Source organism: Barbus barbus, assembly GCF_936440315.1.
Source record: "Barbus barbus genome assembly, chromosome: 36".
Classification (NCBI taxonomy): Eukaryota; Metazoa; Chordata; class Actinopteri; order Cypriniformes; family Cyprinidae; genus Barbus; species Barbus barbus.
In genome coordinates, this window is record NC_136714.1 from 25,011,092 (window position 1) to 25,031,525 (window position 20,434).

The following is a 20,434-nucleotide window of genomic DNA, read 5'->3' on the forward strand; positions in this document are numbered from 1 at the left end:
TGTAAAACTCGCACACACGTCTGCTTTGGTCATTAGTGAAGGGAAAAAAGCTGGAGGGAAAGAATAAGTGCCGCATTAGTTACTTTTGAACCTCACCTAAACTATTCTATACATCACTGCATCACATTAAAGTAGTTATTTAAGCAGTAAAGTACAAGAGGCTGCGAATAAGAGATCAAGATTTGGCTGTGTAGTGGAAATGAGCACGTATGAGTAAATTAAGAGTAAAACAAGATGGCAAATTTACATTTGCTTGCTTCAGGTAAGCCATAATATTAACAAAATATAACTTTTTTGTTTAATAGTCACTTAACTAAAACAATTAAGCAAATGCATTAAATTGAAACCTTCAACTAGATCTAATCATAAGTAAGCCAAGGTAAGTCATATAGTCTATACCAGTGATGGGCAAAATTGGCCCTTTCAGGCCACTTTCCTGCAGACTTGATCCAGCCCTGATAAAACGCACCTGTCTTTAGCCTTCTAGTAGTCTTGAATACAATGATTAGCTGGTTCAGGTGTGTTTGATTAGGGTTGGAGCTAAACTCTGCAGGACACCGGTCCTCCAGGAGCGAGTTTGGACAGCCCTGTACTATATAGAGCAGGCATTCTCAAATCTGGCCAACTCCTGCAGAGTTTAGCTCTAACCCTAATCAAACACACGTGAGCATGCTGATCAGCCTTCAAGATTATTAGAAAATCACAGGTAGGCGAGTTTGATCAGGGTTGGAGCTAAACTCCGGCAGATTGGACCTCCAGGGAAAGATTTGAGGAACCCTGAAATAGAGATGTACATTGTGAAATGTTGTATTGACCAATCAGCATCCAAGCTTATAAATATCCATTTTATAACGAACAATGCAGGTATATAACTCAATCTCCTTTGATGCCTATTAAACTCCTTTGTGATGGAGTGTGACTGCCACCTAGTGGACTCATCATGTAATCACAGTTTTTTTTGTTGCATATTTTAAATTACCCCCTCCCCAATTCAATATGAATTTAGAATTATTTTTATTCAAAAAAAATTTATTTTATTAAACGTCTAATCAATACAGAAATATTACTACTGCAATAATTTTGCACTGCAAAGAAAAAAAATTATGTAGATTTATAAAATATTTATTGATGTCTTATTTTAAAATCAGCTTTTATTTGGACGGAAAACAGTGTATAAATATGTAAAACTCACACCCCTACATAATACTATTTTCTCAGTTTGTATGACATCCACAGTATATTCCATACTGTATGCATGGCATACCCTATATTTGTAAAATAAGCCTATTAAAGTGTACCAATGTGCAATTTACAATGCGAACAGGCTGTGCAGAATGGTGTGTCCCAGAATGCAATACACTTTCATTTCCAGTGTGACAAATAAAGCAAATGAATGACAAAATTAGGAGTACACAGCAAATACTTTAGTTAGTTTATAGTATATACTGCATGGTGCAGAGTAAACTATACTCTAGTATTCTATTCCAAACTAGCATATTTCAAATAATTTCCAACAAAGAATTAGAAGGCTGATATTTGTGGTTTATATTTAACCAAGGGATAAACATTTCTGAAGCTAATTATTTTGAGAAAAGCTTATGAAAAAAAAAATTGTCTTTGGAATAAGATGAATCATGCACAAGAAGACAGGGACTTCAATTTAAAAAAGTGTGGTTTTTAATATTTGTTTAAAGAAAGAAAAAAAAAAATGGCTAAAAATACAAAGAACTGAAAGCATATTTTTTTTATAGTGCTGCATAAAACAAATAGCAGATATTACACAAATCCTTATTTACAAATCAAGGCATTTGTTGTTTTGAACATATGAACATATTTACAAGATCACATGCAGATATGCGGTGCCACCTGCAGATTTTAAAGAGGACGTCTCATCTGCATGTTCACCTTCTTTGTTTTGGGATGACTTTGTTTCCACTGGTGGCCACCGGGATGAGAAGTTTCCGATACTCCATTGGAAGATATTTCTCTATCAGTATATTCACAGGCATGGTGTCCGTCACAAAGCCCTGCCTAAAAAAATACCAGAAACAAGTACTGGAACATGATAAACAGCCAAATTTGCAAATGTATACAAAAACAAGTCATTCAACTCAATAAATCTTAAAGGAATAGTGAATGACACGCAGTGAATGGGTGCCGTCAGAATGAGAGCCCAAAAAGCGGATAAAAACATCACAATAATTCATACGACTCCAGTCAATCAACTAACATCTTGAAGTGAATTTTTTTTTTTCTCCAGTGAAAAACTCATCTCGTCTGACTCAGGAGAGAAATATGCACCAATTAAGCACGGTTTACAAGTGAAAGTTGGTCCAAAACAGTTCTAAAGTATGTTAGTGGATTTTCAGCTGTTATTATGGACTCATATTGACCAAAAGTGACAGTTTAACCTTAAAAACATCCTAATGATAGATTAGTTTCTTACAAACACACAGCTTTTCACTTCACAAGATGTTAACTGATGGACTGGAGTGGTGTGTATTGTGATGTTTTTATCAGCTGTTTGGACTCATTGTGACGGCACCCATTCACTGCAGAGGATCCATTGGTGAGCAAGTGGTGTAATGCTAAATTTCTCCAAATCTGTTCTGATGACATGGTTCCCACTCTTTCATGAAGACCAGATTCAAGGACTTTCAAGGGGTGCGTCTCAATCAGCTCCCTAGCTCCTGAGCTCGTGAATCAGTTGATCGTGTACAAGAACTCGATCACTGGTAAGTTCCCTAACTCACTGGATGTTGGGACAGTGATCAGTCGAATTCCAGTGACATGACTACGTACAGCGTCAACGGACAACATAGAACGTGACTGCATGAATTAATAAACAGACAGGACCGATCTATTTTTTTGTTATTTTTTATTCTCTTTAAACACATTGTTCTGTTACATGTTCTTCCAACTTCTCAGCTGAATTTTAATTATAAATTTTAAATAAATGTGTTCATTACCTATCTAGCGATGTATGTTTATGTTGAAATAGACAAATTATGTAAAAAAAATTCAAATCTTCTATCGCGTGTCATTTTATTTATGAGTTGGCTTGTGTGGTTTATGTTTCATGCTTCAGAAATGTGACGTTATTTCCGGTAAGGGAGCATAGCATCCCTAGTTTTTGCGGTGCATTGTGGGATTTTTCAGGGAGCAAACGTTCCAGTGCACAAGGGAACTGATTGAGACGCACCCAAGGACTTTTTAAAGCACCATTTATTTTATATCAAGCACCTATCAAATTCACACCCCAGCATATGTAGTGCCATGAAAGACCTTACAGTACTTAACATTTCACCTACACGTAACATTTACATTAAAAATTTCAGAGTAAAAATGTTTTAGATTTAGACCGTTCTGAGCAGTTCAAAGGAATTTAATGAAATCCATTGAAGTCAGTACTGGTAATATTCAAAACCAATTTCTAAAATACTGATAAAATACGCATCAAACTGGGTTTGCTGTAGTTCTGTTACAAGATTTAAATTCGAAAGAATTTCTCAAGTTTTTTAATTAATAAAAAGTGGTTAAATGTTGTAATAAAACGGTAAAACCTCTTAACTTAATAGGACTTTCTATTTGCTTTTAATCTGTACACGCTTTTCACCAAGCTGTTTTTCCAATTTTTCAAGTTCTACATTTTCTCCTTCACTCCATGTCGCAGTAAGTTTTGGGAGTTCATTTTTAGTCCATCTCCTATCCTGAAAAGTCTGTCTTGACTAAAATGAGCTCCTAAAACTTACTGCCAGATTCTGGAAGATAAATTCTTCAAACAGTGGTACAAGAGGATATGCTGCTGGTCCTTCAAGAGTCACTCCCAACTTCGGTCCATAAAGCCTATAAAAATCAGTCTTCATGTATTTCACAATACTTCAGCATGTTATTCTTATTAAGTGAGGGTAATCTTTTAGGATTTTTTACCCATGCAAAATCTCTGAGAACCTGACACCTTGTAATTTTGGCGACTCCAGGAAGGTTCTGGAAAATGATGGCGCTGGAGACTAAATGTTTCCTGATGGTTTCACACCTAATTCTTCACATTAATTCTTTTGCATGTTAACATATGTCTTTTCTTCTCCACCTGTTTTTTTTTTTCTGACCCCGCTGTCCCAATGAACATTTCCCTGTCCAGTGGTCATGCCTTAATTTAGCAATTCCTGTATTGCATTAGTATTGAATATTTCTCATGGGGATTTAATAATTTTTGACTTTTCAGTCCGAGTTAAATCTCTTTTTTGGCTCATTTCATCTGTAAAAGTAAACCTGCCTTTAATAATTCTGCACACCTGAATATAAGGAGTTTTTCCATTTCCAGCCTTCATGGACAATTATATGTCACTTATAAATGATTAAATACAAAATTAATAGTAGTTAAGATTGATGTGGTTTGGAATTGGTAAAATGTGCTTGAAAAAAAAAAAAAAAGATCAGAATATCAACGTGCCTAATAATTATAAAAATCGAAAGTGAACAACGAACACTCATTCAAATGCAATTTCAATATCCCGCATATTGATAGCGCAAATATTATATACAATAATGTTTGCGGGAGCGGGACACACATGTTGTGGGAGTGGGCGGTAATGTTGAGAAACTGAGAGGGAGCAGGCTTAAGAAAACCGTCCCGTGCAGGGCTCTAGGCTGCGCATCAACACACGCTAAGTTTTTTCGCGCTACCCCATCTCGACCCCCAATCATTAATGCTGTTTTGTTCTGTCTTTGACAGCACATATAGGACCATTTTTGAAATAGCGCCATAAACAATTTTGTTTTCAAATACTTTCCAGGCCTTGAATCCATATGTCTGAAATTCAAGTACTTTCAAGAAGCGTGGGAACCCTGTGATGAACAAACAAACTCTACTACATCTTGGATGGCTGGAAAAATGTAACTATTCCTTTTAATATTTACCTTCTCATGAGGAGCTCAAAATCTTCTACCTCAATAGTTTTACGTTTGGCATGAGCAGCATACGCCTCCAGATCGTCTGCTAGCCGTTCAAAGTACTTCTTAAGACTAAAAGGAATTAAAAAAGCACACACAACCAATGGAGGAGATGTAACTTCAAATATTCATGCTGCAATAGGGTAAATAACTGTTCCCTGAGTGCTTACATTTCATTAATGGCAGGATAGACGTCACTGGCCACCTTCGTCTTGGTGAAGTGCTTGAACACGCTCATGACATAACTCTTGGGAAGAGCATCGACCCCCGACTGGCGCTTCTGTCTGGGGGCTCGTTTGGCAACCTGAGGGGCAAGACTGAGATAAATGGGTTTTAGATTTGCATTGGAAGACTGTAAAATCGACACAGGAAGAAGAATGTTGTTGGTAAATTACCCAGTGTTCACTTCTTTAAGGACTGTTGGCGTAGTCTGTGAAGTAAGACTTGAGAAAACTCTCTTCTGTCTTACAAATGCAGGAGTTTTTATGGACAATTCTACAATGGAAAAAAAAAACAAAAAAAACAATTCTAAAGTAAATGCAAGTTTTCCTAGTTATATCTGATTTGCAAGCGATCATTCTTTTGAAATGGTTCTTATTAATAATTGGGAAGAACTCGCTCACAAACGATTCACGCAAACATTGTAATAATACATTTAACAATAAATATTATTGAGTAATGATAATTTAGAATTTGAGTACAAAATTGAGTACAGAATTTGAGAATTTTAGTACAAAGATTTAGGAATTTGTGCACATTTTTAATGTATTGGTTTTTGAACTAGTTCATTGAAAGGATTAATTAAAATGAATTGATTTGCTAAAATGTTGCTGATCCAGTTTATTGAAATGACATTCAAATGAACTGGCTTTCTATAAAGAATTGTTTGTTATTGAACTAGTCTATAAAATTATTCAATCAAATTAACTGATTTACTATGTATAACTGGATGTTGTTAAACCAGTTTTTTTAAATGACTCATTCAAACGCACTGATTTACAAAGATGAACACGATGTGAAAGTGAGAGTCACCTGCTAGGGATGGGCGATATCTTATCGTTTGCGATATACCGTTGAAAATTCTCTTCACGATAAAAATTTGTCTCCTCACGATAATAACGATAAGTCTAGTTGATGACGTAGTTTTGTGCGCGCCCGATTCACTGTTCACGTGCGGAGTGAAAACAAGCATGGCGGAAGGCGGACGTGAGGCTGACAGTGCGTTCACACCGGACGCGACTTGCGCGAATAAATCGCGCTATTCGCGCGTAGTTGGACGCGTGAACATTTTGGGTTTACTCGCTTCATTCGCGCGTGAAATTCACTGCACAACAGACGCGAATTCGCGTCATGGGCAGGGCTTCTGCCAGGCGCACATGTATGACTGCCACAGAGAGCATATGTATAGAATTTCGCTCTAAACGCTCAATTCGCGCTGCGTCATTCGCGCGAATTGCGCGGCAGGATGTCTATTCGCGTCTTTGCATTGACTTAACAGGTAAATCATTCGCGCTTAACGCTTCATTCGCGTCTGGTGTGAACGCACCATGAGGAGGAGCTTGTTGTTACGCCAGGAGCTACCTCCACAATTTGCTACTGGTTTGGTTACAGAAAATCAGATGAGGAGCAAACTACCGTAATATGCAAAGTGTACAGAAAAATGGTGGTTACAAAGAGTGGAAACACGTCCAATTTGAATTTGACATAAAAGATGCCATACTTTTAATAAAGTTAAATATGCCATTTCTGAGATATTACAATGAATTAATTTCTAAAATGTTATGATATGGAAAGCCTGAAACAGATCACAGCAGTATAGCCATACACAGGCTTTCAGTCATCAGCAACGTGGTAAACGTGTGCCAGTAGCCTATGCATATGATTTAATATGAAGCGTCCATAATGCATTATTATGGTTGATAAGAGCAATTAATGGAGATGAGCTGTTGATCATAATTAGCATGGCCATAAGTTGGCTGTGTACAGAAAGTTTCAAGTTAATTGCATTAATAATACTATATGAAATAAACTTAATCTTTAAAACTTAACCTATATCTATATATATATATATATATATATCTATATATATATATATATATATATATATATAATATCGTCATTTGTATCGTTATCGCAATAAATACCTGAAATTATCGTGATTAATTTTTTAGGCCATATCGCCCATCCCTATCACCTGCACTAAGAGCATCGTCATCATCGTCCTCTTCTTCCTCCTCTGGAAATTCAGGGCTATGATTGGGTGGTTCAGAGTCCATCAGCTCCTCCTCCTCTGATTGGTTCGGTTCTTCTTGGGCGTCATCTTCTGCAAGCTCTGGCACATCTTCTTCTGCCAGACTAGCCTCATGTTGCTGTGACCTCTGGTCTGGTGTGCTGAGCTCTGCTGCAGGGTGGAGCTGAGGAAACTCAGGGCTGCCCAGTGGCTCTCTTTCTTCATCTGGAATGTCCTGTAAACTCTCTCTGCCCTCATTGACAAAATCCAAAAGATCTGAACAGAAACGCATTAGGTTTTTAGCTCACAAACAAACTGAATTAGCAATTCATTTCAGTTATCACTGGTGAACTCATTGTCCTCAGGCAGTCTCATTGTCCTCACCTTTCTCTCTGGGGTTCAATCCAGCTCCAAAACTTTTTGTGACTCTCGTGGTGCCTGGAAGTCCCAAGATAGCACCTTCTCCCTCTGAGCGGTGAGCTCTACGAGTTATTCGCAGTAGATACTGTGAGGTGTCAACATTTTCATGTTCAGCTTCAAAAACCTCCTCATCTTCAACGTTCTCATCCTCGACTTCCTCAACGTTCTCATCCTCGACGTTCTCATCCTCGACTTCCTCAACGTTCTCATCCTCGACTTCCTCAACGTTCTCATCCTCGACTTCCTCAACGTTCTCATCCTCGACTTCCTCAACGTTCTCATCCTCGACTTCCTCAACGTTCTCATCCTCGACTTCCTCAACGCTGTCATCCTCAATTTCCACAACGTTCCCAATCTCAACTTCCTCCACAAATTCTCCATCTTGTAGCTCCATATCATGAGATTCAGGAAGTGATTCGGTCATCGCCTGTGTTGGAGCAAGTACGATATCATCTTCTGGAGTCAAATACACATCATCTTGGGATGAAGGCACCGCCTCTTCCTCATCCTGTGATTCCATCTCATGATCTTTTTCTTCTTGAATTAAAGGTTCTGAGTCAGGAACTTCACTGAGTCTCTCAAGACCATGTTCTCTCTCGTTCTCTGCAGAAGGTCCCATTGCATCATCTTTTTTAGGCTGGACATAAAGCTCTGTGACATCACTGAGGCCAAGAGTGAACTTCTGCCAGGAAGAATCTTCTAGAGTTTTTCCATCCTGAAATACAGAGTGATCTAAAAGGAGAGAAAAAACATTTTAGAAACAGACAAAATAGGATGGATGTGAAATTTTAGAGTTTATATAAACCTTGGTTAGGACCCTGCTCCAAGCATTTCTGAACGGCCTCATCAAAAGCATCCACAGACTGCAGCCTCCGATTGGTGACCTTCCTCTGAAGCCCCGCCCTCTCAATGCGCTTCTCTACAAATGGGGTCTTCAAGGTCAGGTTGAGCCCACTGACAGAAAATAAACTTGAATCACACTCAAAATGCCTCAATCATGCAAGTCCCTTACATCTTCTTACAGTACGATAAATCATATTTTAATCATGATCGTTATTTCTACTTTTCTCCATTATGTAAGCAAAATCGTCTGCAAGCTTTTTCCTAAATGGAAAAAAAAAAAAAATGTTGCCCAGTGTTTTCATCTTCCCAACCTGGCAACAATGTGCAAACCAAGCACTGATCATCTAAAAACACCTGCAAACATTTCAGTTGGAGTTGCAAGCTTTTTCTCAAAAGAAAGTATAATAGAGCTTGTCTGTTTTCTTTGTTTGCTGCGACTACATCTGCGAGAAAACCTGAACTGTAACAAATCCAAACATGAACCTCTAATATAGTGTTTGCGATTGTGACTGCTGAATAAATGCACTTGCTTTGTTGTTTTAACAATTTGGAAATGTGGGAATCAATATTACGAATTTCGCTGGTTAAGCTTTTGAGAGAAGATTCTTGTTGTACTGGTTTTTAAATGTAAAGAGTGTGAGAGTATTTATATGATATATGATGAAGTATATCTAATCTAGAACCTAAACAAGGTCAAATAAATCACAAGAGTTGATCTTCTCGAGTTGTATTTATATGAAAGTGCAATAATTCTGATGAAATCCAAAAATAGTTAAAAAGAAAAAAAAGACAATCATGCTTTTTGATCATTTCTGAGCAAAATAAATGTGATTATCAGTTTAACCATTATCGTGCCGCCCTACTATGTATTATATTGTAGTTCCTAATAAATTTAACAACAAGCTAGTGGTTATATTTACTTTCTAATGTCAGTTTTAGTGACTAGGCCAGTCTACTAAGATATAATGGACAAAGCATTTACCTTTTTGAGCCAGAAGACGAATCTAAATCTTGAGAAGCATCTCCTTTCTCCTGAGAGACATCACCTTTATGAAAGACACGCGAGATGTCCTCCATGTTGTCTGAGAATATAGTAAAGGGGTTAGATGATACTAAGTGACTTTGAACATGTAACAAATTATGTGGCGATATTCCAAATATCACCTGGCAGTTGATCGAACTGTTCCTCGAATGCTGACACACTGAAGATGCGCTGCGGTTTCTTGCGGCTCAGTCCTCTGACCACATGCGTCAGGGGTTCAGTGTTCAGAGTCAGGTCAGACAGCTCCACTCCAGACAGACCTCCACTAAGGAAAGCACAGACACATGAACACAACATGAGGAGGATTACAAGCATATGTGATTAAAGAGGTACTGACGTTCTCTCTCCAGCACTGGACTCGGCTGGGTTCGGCTCTGATTCTTGAAGTGCAGGCTGACCTGACATCAGCAACGACGCTTCGGTCTCTGAAACGCACATGGGAGAGTTATTAAAAACAGGGATTTTCTGCTTTCAATTTTCTGATAACTGTCTGTTGAAACGCGTGTACTGTAGAAGCAAATGTAATATTTTATTTTAAAAAAATTTTGGAAGAATTTGCCAAATTAAATCTGATTATTTAGCGATGAGTTATGTCTGTATTGTTATAAGCAGCATCAAAAACTTGTTAACAGTTAAAGACTGGCAAATATTTAGGGTGGAAAAAAAAAATCAAAAAATCAAAATATCTTATAACAGTACAGATAATTGTCAATAGTTATGTTAGTCATTAATACTTAAAAAAAAAAAATTTGAAATGTGATAGAGATTGAGTGAACTAAATACTGCAAATAAAATTAAAACAATATTAATTCAAATAAAACAGAAAAAAACAATAAGCTATAATTACTGCCTTGGCAACTAACTGGGGCTGCAAAACGATTAATCGATTCAAAATAAAAGTTTAGATTTATTATGTATATAAAAATATACATGTATATATTTTAAAAACTATATATATTATATATATATATATATATATATATATATAATAAATAATTTATTTATACTTGTATATAATTTATAATATAAATATATATAAATCTACTATATTTTTCCTTAATATATACATGTATGTGAGTATGTATATATACATAAGTACACACAATACATTTAGTATAAATATTTTTTTTAAACTAATGAAAATTATAAAAAGCACAAATTACAATAGAAAAAAATTTAATTAAAATCTAAACTTTTTAATTTTTAAAATAAAAGTTAACAACAATAAAAGCTCAATAATAAATACCATAAATAAAATTAAAATAACACTGGTACATGCATAACAGCATATCTAGAAAGATCTATTTTAAACCAGGGGCGTCAAAATCAGTTCTTGGAGGGCCGCAGCCCTAAAGAGTTTTGTTCCAACCCTGCTCCAACACACATACTATTCAGTTTTCAATTAAGCCTGAAGGACTTGATTAGTTGGATCGGGGGCCTGTTTCATAAAAAAAAAAAAAAGTTTACCAAATAAGCCAGGTTTATTTCAGTTAGTCTGGCTTATTGTCAGTTGATTTGGTTCAAAATAAGTCAGACTAACTGAAATAAGCCTGGCTTATTTGGTAAACTTGTTTTATGAAACAGGCCCCAGGGGCCTGTACCATGAAGCCGTTTTAACTGGTTAGCGAGGTAAGTTTCAGTTTAGTTTGCACCAATCCTGGGTTTTAAGTTCCATGAAAGTGGCTTGGTTCAAAGCTGCATTCATTGCCTTAGTAACTTTAAGTTTTTAAGTTAGGCTAACCTGCTCCGGGAAAGGTTATGTTCTGAGTTAGAGATCTCAAACTGAAATTGGACCAATCAGATGTGAGCAAAGTGACATGTCTGACACAAAAAAAAAAAAAAAAAAGTAACTCCCCCAGTTTGTCTTGCTCCAAATTAAATGTCACTAGTACTAAAAAATGTCTGGCTTTAATTATAATTACTTATAATTATATAAATAATATAAAATAACTATGATTTATATTATTATTAATCCATTACACAAGCAATTTTAGTTTAAGTTATTATAAATCATTTATTTTAAATTTATGTTAATATATACAGATAGTATGTAATATAAATAAGTTGTAGAATCAATAGATAATGCTTTAAAAATGACTACGTGACCTTACATGTCCGAGTCTATATCGCTGTATATTTACAACCATCGCCGGTTTTACAGACTAAAATGCATGTTTGAGCTGTCTGAGCTGAAAATATCTTGCTCTGACATATTTTAAAATATGTCAGTGTTATTGTTCTGTGTCAAGATGCACACCTTAATGTTTTTCTTCTAAGGCATCTTTGTAAAAGTGGCTTAAATATCTTAATTTAACTAAGGCCTAGTCCTGGCTTAAGCTAAGCCCTGTTTGTGAAACCGGGCCTATATAAACTAAGTTAACAAGTTTCACTTGTGACTGCACTGATAAAATAAGATAATTTATTTGTCCTCTTTCATGAACAAGTAATTTTTTTTTCCATTGTAAATGCATTTAAATTCATCATATTCTTCAATCCTTTAACAAAACCTTTAACCTTTAATCAAGGCTCGTGATTGGCTGTTTGCCAGTGATGTCACACATTCATATGCACGTGCTCCAAAAACCCAGCATCAAAGCCTGAGTTGACAAAGAAAGTTGATGATCAGCATCATGGTACCAACAAAGCCAGATTAGAGTAGTTTGGTTTTGTCAACTTGAAACTAATCCTGTAACTCTGAATTTCTTCATCTACCATCATGGTGGGGAAGTCGTGGCCTAATGGTTAGAGAGTCGGACTCGTAATCCAAAGGTTGCGGGTCCGAGTCTCGGGCCGGCAGGGATTGTAGGTGGGAGGAGTGAATGCAGGGATTAAAGTGAAAAAAATTCTTCTGACTGAAATTTTTTTTCAGGCCAAGTCATATTCCTTTAACCAACACTATTTAAATAGTCGAGACCAATAGCGTGGAAGATGTTTTAAACCGCTTTAATATTGCCAGTTTGCGTATTTTAAAAGCTATTTTATCATCTATGAAAAAATTATACATACCTTGACAAATAATCAACCATCAACATAACTTTTCAGTGCATGTTTTTATTTATCTTATAAGACCAAACAATGTTTTGTGAAACTCTTAATAATTAATAATCTTGAAAGTGCACTCTTGTCTTTGACAACTGATTGCATTAAATTAACTAGCGGTTGTGAGACTGTGAACGACAGGTCATGCTCCGCTATGAAAGAACATATGCGCACTTTTAGATCACACACACGGTCGGCCATAGATGCATTAACCCAGGGGCGTAGCCATCATTTCAAAAGTGTGTGTGTATGTGTGTGTGGGGGGGGGGTGTCTAGTGTTATACCTGTTTTTTTTGTTGTTTTTTTTTCAGTTAACCCTTGTCTAATTGACAGGTTTTATTTTTAATCATACCTTTTTGCTTAATATGCTTTATGATTATATTGTTATATATGATTATAAAATAGAAGGAAAGAAAGATAGAAAAAAGAAAGAAATACAACAGCGTGTCACTGGGACAATACCCTTAAAAGCACATCTTTGTACCTTATTTACCCCAAAAAGTTTCATAGTTGTACATATTGGTACTCTAATGTACTAATATGCACCTTTTTGAGTATAAGTTACAAAGATGTCCTTATAAGGGTACTATTGTTTACATATTTCAGATTGTATTTTGTGAGTGTTGTATGTACAGTACATGGCACACAGTAATGGATACTTGCACATTCACATACTTCTTTATTCTGTTCTGTTCTATTATACATTAGTCTGATTAGTCTATGTTAAAATAAATATCTTATATATTCACTCTCAGCTGTGAATTCACTTCTGCCTCTGTCTACAGCAAATAAAGTAGTGTTTGAAACATGTACATACAGGGAATAGTGACATACAGAAGAAAATAACACATTAAGTACACTGCTGGACAATAACCAATCATTTGTATCCTAAATTATTTTTAACACTTTAGAATGATAAACACATTCACTATTAACTATGACTTTTGCCTCAATAAACTCTTCATTTACTGCTTATTAATAGCTTGTAAGGTAGTCGTTGTAGTTGTTAAGTTTAGGATTATGGGATGCAGAATATGGTCATGAAGAATACAGAATTAATATGTGCTTAAGTACTAATAAACAACCAACATGCAAGCTAATAATCACCTACTGTAGTTAAAAATGATAGCTGAGAAGTTGTTCATCATACTAATGTTATTTTTAATTTTTCCATATTTGACTAATTATGTGTTTTCTATGATTGGTCCATATATAATTGTACAAACGATCGTGTATTAATAGATTTTATACAATGTAAAAACAGCCAGGTGTTAAAAGCCACTCTATCAGTTCTTCTCAGCTGTGAAGTTTGTATTTCTTGCGTGTCGTCCTAATTCTGTCCTAACAAACCTAGGCTGACTGTTTCTTGTTCATTCTTGACAACACATAAAAACGTCAAATTAGTGCAATAATGACAGAGCACCCCTAAATGAAGATCGGTCCTGTATCAGATCAGTGCTTGCATGTTTGATTGAAATACATCATGTAGAATTGGCAGAGTGTCACAATGCTGCAAACGCGGTAAAATCTCAGTTCAACATTATCTTTATTCTTATTCGAAGGGTTCTGATAACATACATGCGTGTCAAAATAAAAGATGTTACAAAAGAGTTACGGAAAAATACACTGAAAATAAATAAGTGCATGTTTGTCCAGGCAGTTTTTTGTTTTCTCCATATAATGAACATAAAAACTCGCTAATTATTCAACAAGAGCAATAGGCACAGTCGCTGAACACATGCCAACTTACGCTGCTTGACTTCTTCGTAAAAAAAGGAGTGAAGAGTTTCTTGCCGCTTTGAACTCATCTCGACCTCTAATGAATGATGGATACAGCGCGGGACCGCGGCCGCGAGCCTGGGCTTGTCGTGACGTCACAAACTGAGTGACTGATTGCCATGGAAACGTAAACGTCATGTATAAATTATCCTGTCTCTTTGAATTTTAAATCATTCTGCATTTATATACATTGCTCCATTAAAAACTCAAGTTGCCGAGAACACAACTGTCCAATGAAAAAGTGCGGGGGACGAATTTACTTTTTTATAAAAAGTGGGGGACACGCGTCCCCCGCGTAATCTACGCCCCTGCATTAACCTCCGTTGTGGTACTTGTCGCACCAGGCAGGGAGCATGTGTACTGTAGAGCATTGTGACTAGCTTCTGATTGATGGCGAGCTAGCACTTTTTTTGCCATTATTGCCATATTGAAGTCTCCTGTGGCATACTGTGCAAAGACACGTACCTGGCTGTTTGATTTTTTTAGCCCACGAACTAAAAGGCTTGCCATTCTCCCCCATTTCGCCAAGCCAAGCCCATCTCCATTTATTTTTTACACTTTTATCGATCTCTGATACATCGGAGCCTTCCTGCATTATAAGTGTGTCCATGCTATCTGAAATATAGTTCTACCTCAGCTGTAGCCTGACATGCAAAAAATAAACATATTAGAATAACTTTTAAAATGGATTGAACACACGGAGCACTTTTTTCCGTGAGCGGGAAAAGAAAACCCGGAGTGGATCCACAGCGGAGTGATTACAGAACGCTTCGAGAGGAGAGAGGAACTTGCTTTCACTCCACTCCAGGCTTTGATCACATCCCCCTCAGCAGGCTGAATACACCTCATCTTTCCTTAATTTAAGACCTATTCAAACTGAAATTAAGACATTTATTACACTATTTGAGAAATGTAAGACTATTTACGGCCTTAAAATTGTGAAAAGTGAATTTAAGACATTAAGGACAGGCGGAACCCTGCAATTGACGGAAATCCGTCATAGACACGTTGCAATTAACGGAAATCCGTCGTAGCGACGGAGAACTTTAATCCCTGAGTGAATGTCCAGCGCTCTCTCCACCCTCAATACCACGACTGAGGTGCCCTTGAGCAAGGCACCGAACCCCCAACTGCTCCCCGGGCGCCGCAGCATAAATGGCTGCCCACTGCTCCGGGTGTGTGTTCACGGTGTGTGTGTGCACGTTGGATGGGTTAAATGCAGAGCACAAATTCCGAGTATGGGTCACCATACTTGGCAGTATGTCACTTCACTTCATTCATTCATTCATTCATGGTGCAGGCCCCAGGAGTGTTTAATTAGGGTTGCATCTAAACTCTGCAGGGCTCTGGCCCTCCAGGAATTGAGTTCGACACCCCTGTATTAAACTATAAACATTTCCAGGACTGGAAATCAATAATTCCAAGGAAAACAGGTTTTCCCTGGACTATTTATCTTTAATAACACACATAACTGTGTGTTTCTTGACACTATTGGTACATTCTTAAACCTTGGCTGTGAGTTTTGACTGACCCATCTGAATGATCCCCCTGAGCAGACCACGAGTGGTCAAGTCCTCGTCATACACTGGGGATGGGGCCGTGACAGGAGGGTTTGTATTTGCCACTGCTGACCTCGACCGTTTAGATGAAGGGAGGGGTGACAAGGAGGCACTCTGAAACAGAAGAAAAATGTATCAGGGATGTAATCATGTAGAACATGGGTGTCCAACTCAGTTCTTGGAGGGCCGCAGCCCTGCAGAGTTTTGTTCCAACCCTGCTCCAACACACATATTATGCAGTTTTCAATTAAGCCTGAAGGACTTGATTAGTTGGATCAGGTGCGTTTAATTAGGGTTACATCTAAACTCTGCAGGGTTCCGGGAACTGAGTTTGATACCCCTGATGTACAACATGCATTTGCAACAAATCAGGGGTTCCCAAACTCGTTCCTGGAGCCTCCCCAACACTGCACATTTTGTCTCGAAGCCTGTCGCAATAATCAAAATATCGACATCACGCAATAAATGTACATGACCTCAATCATTTTTGGTGACGCAATATATCACCCATTTACTTAAATTTATGTCACCATGTTTTGTACATTCCATTTGTGCCAGTGTCTTTTGCAGCTTCTCGTACATGACGTGGTGTAGTCATGAGGTGCTACTAGTTCAAATTTAAAAAATGCTTCTACAAAAAAAAAAAAAAAAAAGTTTCATCTGCAGGTATGGTCTTGTTTAGTGATCTGTGCCTGTGCGCATACGGACATCTGACTGCTAAGTAGTGATTGTGTTTTTCAGCAATAGTCTGGCCCATTAATTTACAGAGAACACAAGGTCAGGGTAGATGGAAAAATCTCCATACAAGTTTTGTAGATTTTTCTTTTTTTCTACTTGTTACTTTGCACTTTTTGTTAGAAAGTGTTTATTTACTATTTATTTAAGGTATCTAATATTTTGATACTTAATTTCCATGCTCTAAATATTCTTAAATTAAAAGTTTGTTGTCATTTGGAAGAGTGCAGGCCTTCTTGCATTACTATGCTGTTGCATTGATTATATATTCAGTGGCATAAAATGGTCTTTAAAATGACAATGATATCGCAATTAATTCTGGGGCAATATATCCCACAACAAAAAGTTGTTATTGTGACAGGCCTAGGTGTCTCCTTTATCAATCACACCTGATTCAACTCATCAGCTCATTAGTAGCAACTCCAAGACCTGAAATGGGTGTGTCAGACAAAATAGACATGCAAAATGTGTTTGGGAACCCCTGCAACACATCAAACTGCTTATTTAAACACCACACAAACCTCATGGAGCTTCTTCTTGAGTCTGTGTCGTAAGGCAGATCCAGGACTCTCCAGTCCAGGGGTGTTTTTTAGCCTCATACTCCGCCGTACATTTGTTGTACTGAAACACATGTGAAATATATATATACACAAACTTTATAGAATACATAATATAACAAATAGAGAAAATACAATTCTCTCTGTATGGATGTTTCGCATTGTTGTGTCTCTGATGGTTTTAATTCATTTTAAAAGGTAATGAATACAAATTGTTTACTAGTATAATAAAATAACTTTCCCTTCATACCAATTTTTGTATTTAGCCGTTACTCATACACTTCGAACAATTATTAACTTGTCTGTTTGTTTACATATTTTAACCGTGTTCGCATAAATCTATTTAAAAGTAAGACAAAAATCTGAAATCATATTGGCCATTTTTATTTGTAACGTTATATAAAACTTAAGTGACATTTGAGATGAATCACCTTCTGGTTACAGGAGATCTGGGTAACTCTGTGTGAAGGACCCTCCTCAGCAAAACCCGAGCAGAAATATCCTCTTCTGTTGAATCCATCGTTTCTTATCGTAGTTTTTCACACAATTAACAATTTTCAAAAGCTACAGAACTTTAACAAGAGCAAAATCAAAGTAAACAAAGAAAAGCATCGCCAATTCATACGTTCGAGGTTTGAAAATGGAAGTCTCACACATCTCCCGCTCGTTAGTTCAAGTAAATCTCGCGATATTTTATCAACCCCCGCTCGTTAGTTCAAGTGAATCTCGCGATATTTTATAAATCGTTTCATAGGCTGGGAAGTGTACTGCACTCAAGGGGGCGCTCGGCGGCACAGACAGTGCTTAGACTAAACCAGGATTAGGCCATAGTTCAATTAAGACATTTAACTCATTTTTATCAACGTACTTAGAAAAAAAACATTGCAGGTGTGCATCTTGAGACAAAACAAAGGCCTGATATATTTTAAGATCAGTCAGTGCAAGTTTCTTTCAGTTGAAACAGCTCAGATTTACATTTTAGTCGAGGATTAGGTTTAAACCTGGTCTGTGAAACCAGGGGTCCATGTAATAAATTAATATGTAATTTATATAAGGGATTCTGTGATCGGTGAATCCTCCTGACCAGTGTTGAGAAGAGGATCTTAAACCAGATTGCACCTAAATAATCACACCGAGGAACTTTAACATCGCTGCATATAAAAATTACAAATAAAATAACGTTAAATATTTTTACAACCACGCCCCACTTCATTCTAACTCACTGACATTTCATGCTGAGGATTACAGGTTTGGATAAAGAAATTGTGATGTGAATTTTTTTGTTGTTATTGTTGGGCAGAATGAAAAGGTTTGTTGGAAATAGCCTGTGCAAATGTTATATTCACACGAATATATTAGACTTTTATAAAACTTTAGCATAGTTTCTTATTGTGAGTTGTTTATAGACGTAATTTACCACTGAGAAGGGATGCTTTGTGGTTTTGAGCTGTGATATGAATCATGCACTTCATGCAACAATGAGACAAAACCATGCAAAAAAAACTTGGTTAGAGATGCCACGAAGTAGGTGGCAATGCCTTAACCATATGTGTGTTGAAGGTCACTAGGACCTCTTCCATCCTTGTCAAGGGGAGTGCTAACCTTCTCTCCTTTCATACAACACGAAAAACTTGTGCTTTCTCAGAGAATATAAAGGGTGGTAGCAGCCCATACTGCTCAACGACGGTGACAATTGTAAAATTTTAAAAACTTACTTAATTCTTATGGTATGTATTACATGTGTGTATACATGTTTATATATATATATATATGTATATATATACACTTTATACGCGTATTATTTGGATTTATTTATTTTTAAAGTTATTTTTGCCACGCTTAGGCGACGCGCATTGCTTTCTCATTTGCATATCCGACATGTCGACCAATCACAACGAGGTGACGTCACAGACTCTTGCCCAGGAAGTAAACACAAGCCAATGCAGCGTAAAAGTCGTTGTCGCAAAACAACTGTTCCATGTATGTTGTGTCTGTTACACTAAAGCTTTTACCTGGATTAACAAAGCTGCTTCTCGCTTCTCTCGTATAGATTTTTGGCTGATCTCTAAATCTATTGATATTCAATGCACTTCAGTTGATATTCTTCCAACACCCCTAACTGACCATAAGGCAATTCTATATATAAAAAAAAAAAAAGCTCTCTGCTGAAAAAAAACAAACAATAGAACTCTGCCCAAAACACAATGGAAAATGTAATGGATTTAATGGTTATAATGGGAATTGTATTGTTTTAATGGAAACTATAATGGTGTCTACTGGTTTGTGATGCATTATATTGGTGGGATGTTAAATCTTATTGGAAAAATGCCCAAAACACACAACAAAAAGGAATTTTGTAATGGTTTTACTGGAAAAAGCTAATGGTTTATAATGGTATTTTAATGGAAAACATTGGAATTTCTGTGATGGTTTCTATTGTTTTGTTTTTTAGCAGGGTCTGTAAACACTTTAACTCATAAAACTTCATACTGGAAATTAAATAGCTCTCTGTTATCTTATAATACCGCTAAGATTAAAATGTATTATTTTATTAACCATTATTGGAAAAAAAGCTTTAAGGGAACGTTCTTTTAGTAATAATTGGGAGTTATTAAAATTTGATAAGCTATGGAGAGTGCACTTGCTAAAAGCTGAGGAAGAGATGGTTATTAGTGACATTGCCTCCTGAAAATCTTTCAAATGATGAAACTGTTTCACTTTGCAATTTACAAAACCAGCTTGATACTATATATAAATGTAAAGCTGAAGGTGCTTTTGTGCGATCTAGGAGGAGGTGGATGGAGCAAGGCGAACAAAATTCTGCATACCTCTTCAGATTAGAGAAGTCAATTACAATAGCATGTCTATAAACTCAGCGTTGATGGTATCATTACAGATGACCCTAAGACAATCTCAAATTATTGCTTTAATTTTTATAAATTGCTAGATATCTCTAGGGTTGATGTAGATGACACATTCTCTTTCTTAAGACTCGACTGTTGATTTGATTTCTGTAGAGGCAGATGACAAAAATCAATGTGATAGCCCTATCTCTCTTGAGGAAGTTGTCGATTCCATTAATCATCTTAAAATTCACAAGCCTCCGGGGAATGATGGTATTACAACAGAATTTTATACGACATTCTCTGAACCTTCAGCTCCTTTCCTTGAAGAAGTCTATGAAGAGAGTATTCTGAAATCATCTCTTCCTCCTATCTTGACACAAGGTGTAATCACTCTGATCCCAAAAGATAAAAAGGATCCACTCCTTATTGAA

General features: G+C 36.7%; 1 protein-coding gene across 1 annotated transcript; it reads right to left on the reverse strand.

Moving 5' to 3' along the window:
• Positions 1–1,656: 1,656 nt before the first annotated feature.
• cenpt (centromere protein T) lies at positions 1,657–17,842 on the reverse strand. The gene is made up of 13 exons (XM_079395731.1): positions 17,589–17,842; positions 17,122–17,221; positions 15,838–15,979; positions 9,826–9,913; positions 9,611–9,753; positions 9,429–9,528; positions 8,409–8,557; positions 7,568–8,335; positions 7,148–7,459; positions 5,349–5,448; positions 5,124–5,270; positions 4,921–5,025; positions 1,657–2,031 (listed from the first exon to the last, which is right to left on the reverse strand). Exons 1-13 carry the CDS (start codon positions 17,675–17,677, stop codon positions 1,902–1,904), a joined length of 2,373 nt encoding a protein of 790 aa, XP_079251857.1. The 5' UTR covers positions 17,678–17,842; the 3' UTR covers positions 1,657–1,901.
• Between the last annotated feature and the right edge of the window lie 2,592 nt (positions 17,843–20,434).

Bases quoted from the DNA above. Each gene is read 5' to 3' on its own strand.
- cenpt (XM_079395731.1), bottom strand. From the start codon at position 17,677: ATGGATTCAACAGAAGAGGATATTTCTGCTCGGGTTTTGCTGAGGAGG. The intron at 9,914-15,837 runs GTCAGTCAAAAC...TGTGCGTTTCAG, and splicing joins CAGGGGGATCATTCAGATGG to AGACCGAAGCGTCGTTGCTG. The intron at 5,449-7,147 runs GTGATAGGGATG...TTTCCATTGTAG, and splicing joins TGACGATGCTCTTAGTGCAG to AATTGTCCATAAAAACTCCT.